The sequence below is a fragment of the Sipha flava genome, unplaced genomic scaffold, assembly GCF_003268045.1.
Source record: "Sipha flava isolate LNK unplaced genomic scaffold, YSA_version1 390_pilon_pilon, whole genome shotgun sequence".
In the NCBI taxonomy this organism is placed as follows: domain Eukaryota; kingdom Metazoa; phylum Arthropoda; class Insecta; order Hemiptera; family Aphididae; genus Sipha; species Sipha flava.
The window spans coordinates 43,974-47,983 of record NW_020273100.1 but is presented as its reverse complement, the minus strand read 5'-3'; the positions used below and the strand labels follow the sequence as shown (position 1 = coordinate 47,983).

Below are 4,010 nucleotides of genomic sequence, written 5' to 3'. Positions count from 1 at the left end.
GTGATTGAATGTTTAATTTATAAGGTTTTCGTCCGATTTGTGTGTGAGCTCTGTGGTCATTGCACCAGAACGATTCGACCACAGAGACCCCCCCCTTATAACTAAACTCAACTTCCCCTTTCCCGTGCTAGTGTTAAGTTATCGTCATCCGTCCTGGTCACAGTCGTCGTCGTGCACATTGGGTTGCCGACTCTATACACTCACAGGCGGCACGACGTTGAGTTGCCTATACGGTAGATAGAAGGCGTTTAATACAAATTTAATTTTTTCGTTCTTGGTCATACCAAGTGGTCCCCCTCGACTGTCTACGATTCATATCGAACACTTTACTTTAAAACCAATGTCAGATACCAGGTGGGAATCTCGGGTCGAATCGATTAAACCTATTCGTTTTCAATTAGGCCAAGTACACGATGCTTTAGTAGAAGTCAGTGAGTTAACAAAGGATCCTAAGATAAAAAGTGAAAGTTTGCCTTTGGCAAATTATGAATTTTCTTATGATTTTATTTTAAGTGTTGTTATTTTGTATGAACTACTATCTGCTATTAATAAAGTTAGTAAGAGTCTTCAGAGTGAAACCATGGAACTGAGTAATGCTGTTCAATTATTAAGTGGTCTTCAAGATTTTTTTAATAATTTTAGAGAAAAGGGGTTTGAGTTATCAAAAAAAACTGCACAACAATTTTGTGAAGATATTGGAACTCAACCAATTTTTAAACAATCTAGAGTTCTAAAAAAAAGTAAGCAGTTTGATTATGAATGTAATGATACACGTACAGTTTCTAACGAACAAAAATTGTATCATGATTATTTTTTGACAGTGGTAGATCAAGCAATTGTATCAATTAATCAACGATTCAAGCAATTATCTCAACATTCAGAAAACTTTGGATTTTTATATAATATTGAACATTTGAAGTTATTTGAAGATGAAACATTACGAAAGCATTGCATGGATTTAGAAATATATTTAAAGGACGGCGAAAATTGCGATATAAATGGAATTGAACTTTTTGACGAGTTAAAAATATTTTGTAGAATTTTGAACAAACAAAAAACCAGTATCCAGTGTCTTGATTTAATAGAATCAAAATGTGGTTCATTTCCAAATATTTCTATCGCGTTAAAAATATTATTAACTCTTCCGATAACAACTGCAAGTGCTGAGAGAAGTTTTTCGAAGTTAAAAACCATTAAGAATTATTTGAGAACAACAATGGTGCAAGACCGACTTTCTGATTTGGCAATTATTTCAATTGAACGTAAAATGATTTTCCTTATCAACATCAATTGTATTATCATCTTTAAGTTTAGCAAGTAGTTGGTTAGCTGCAAATGGTATAAAGTTATTTGCTTTCCGTTCTTCTAGTTTGATAACTAATTCTTCATACACTTGTGTTGCTTCTGAAGCAGTTATATAGTCAGACTCAAGTTTAAGAATAGATATTTGGAACATTTGAACAGTTCCATGCACAAACTTTAAAAAAAAGTTCAGATACTGGGTCTTTAAAAAATGCAAGTAACACAGCAGGACAGTTTTCAATAGCCATGAAATACGACTTTAAGGCGTCAAACAATAACAATATCCGTTCTATGGCAGGTAATAAGCTCAAAAATCTCGTATTTCCATGTAATAGGACTCTTTTATACTCTATATTTGCAAATTCGCAAAATTATTTTAACGCAGTCACTCTGACAGTATACTGAAAAAAGAATTTATAGACTTTTACTACTATTACCTCAACGTCAATGGACAAAGCATCGCATGCTGTCTGGACAGTGTTATGTAAAATATGAGCCGCACAACCAATTCCAAGAATAGGACGAGACAAAGATTTTTGCAGTTTTCGAAAAACATTTCCTTGACCTTTTCTTTTTACATCACCGAAGTTAGTATTAGTGTTATCAGCACAAAGACAAACAACTTTTGAATCAATAGAATACTTTTTAATACATTTTAAAAGATGTTCTACCAAAATATCAGAGGTTTCACCCGGAAGTTGATCAAAATATAAAAGTTTAACCTTAATTCCTTCATTTTGGTTAAAATAACGAACGCATACGGGAGTCAGTTTAATTTCTTTTCTGTTAGAACTGTCAATCGTTAATGTAACAAAATTTACATCTTTGAGATCTTTAAGTAATTCATTAAATATGTAAGGAGATATAACATTTACAATAATTGCTTCCGTTTTAGTCCTAGCTCCTGAATATTTGGGCTCAAAAAACTTTTTAATAAGTTTGACAGTACAGTCGGACGTTCTAAAATTTAATCCATGTGTGGCGGCAGTGTGGTAAGTAAAAGTTGCTTCTTTGGCCGCACACTGCAATTCGTCATTTGTAGCGTCAATGTGTTTAAAAAAAGATTTAATACTTGCTGTGGACACCGCTTGACTAGCCTTTTTGTGTCTGTCACTTTGTATGTGATTTTCAATATCATACCATCCTCGATATGCTTCACAGAAAATTCGGAATTGCATGTCGAACATCTCACGCGGTCATTACTATTTTGACACTGTTTTAAAAACTTATATTCTTCTTTTAGTTTGTCGGTAAAAACACACTTACGTTTAGGCATTTTTTGAAGACGTAGTACCATAAATTAACAAAACTATAATATTTAATATTTCAAGCAAAACACAATTACAAGAAAAACAAATAACAACCACCTCTTCATTCATAAAACAGAAAAGAAACTGTCGAAGCGTCGACTGTCGAGTGAATTTTACGATTTATACGGGTCGTTTTCCAGTACACATTATATGTGAACGAATTAAACACACAAATACTTATTTAGTAGGACTACATTTGATAATACTTTATTTTATTTTATGGCAACGACGATAATAATGAATATTCGCTTATAGTGACGTTCTGGAAAAAAATATGAATAAAAATAGAAATTAGATATTATTAATTTATACAAAGTGAACCCGGAAATCTGTCACCAAACATCATTTTTTGTATCAATATAACCACGTTAAACGGTTACCTTTATAAAATCCGGACATTTTTCAAATCCGGACGCCAATCCGGACAGGTGTTTGAAATTCGGACTGTCCAGACGAAATCCGGACGTATGGTAACCCTATCTATCTATATCTAGATAAAAGTGATTTTATCTATCTATATCTAGATAATTTTTTTTTTATCTAAGCACAACACTGGTCACATATACGAGTGAATATCGTTTTGTAAACTAATATTTCTAGTTACTTTAAATTTTAAAATATCTTCTTTCAAGATTCAAAAACTTGAATAATATATAATTCTTCTAAGTGTATTTTTAATGTACATCATACCAAAAGTTATAAACAGTAATTTTGTTCTCTGGACATTTACATTGGTGCATAATACATTAATATATGATCAGAATAGTTTTACTGTTATTTCCGAATGGCGCTATCATTCAATATGCCCCCCATCTGCGGTTCCATAATTTTCAAAACACAAATCAGTAGACTATGGTAAATTAATTCACCGAAACGAAAGTTAATTATTTGAAAATATACAAATTGATACGGGATATTGTTTTAATGAAATTGCCTATATTAATAGTAAAATTATCGATATAGATTTGTTTCTCCACACTAAAACTGAAATGGAGTTTCCAAAGCAAAATTTCAATCCTCCTCAATACAATGACTGCCAGGTTTACTTTCATACCATATATAATCCATACATAATGTTTTATTTTTTAAGTAAAAAATGTAAATATTAAAACATGTCGTACAATACCATCATCTCCCTAAGGGCATGTGAGTGACAAGCCCACAGCCCCCGAACTAATGGGGCTCTTGACCGAAAGAGGCTTCGGAAAATATAATTTACATCATTACGTTGTAACATATTGGCGAAACTCATTTCAACTATGTATTTGACTAACAGGCTCAGTGGCGTACATACGGGGAAGGTTTCCGGGTTCAAACCCCCCCAGGGCCAAAAAAAAAAAAAATTGTTTTATTATTGATGACGTGTAATATATTCGTAGTTTCATTATTACGCTTTGA

At 32.4% G+C, this 4,010-nt stretch overlaps 1 protein-coding gene across 1 annotated transcript; it reads left to right on the top strand.

Annotated features, from left to right (window-relative positions):
* The first annotated feature begins 340 nt into the window (after nucleotides 1-340).
* On the top strand, nucleotides 341-1,321 carry LOC112688465 (52 kDa repressor of the inhibitor of the protein kinase-like). Its single transcript, XM_025561652.1, has one exon. The coding sequence runs from the start codon at nucleotides 341-343 to the stop codon at nucleotides 1,319-1,321; it is 981 nt and encodes a 326-aa protein (XP_025417437.1).
* The last annotated feature ends 2,689 nt before the right edge of the window (nucleotides 1,322-4,010 follow it).

Excerpts from the sequence above, each read along its gene's own strand:
- LOC112688465 (XM_025561652.1), top strand. The coding sequence starts at position 341 with ATGTCAGATACCAGGTGGGAATCTCGGGTCGAATCGATTAAACCTATT.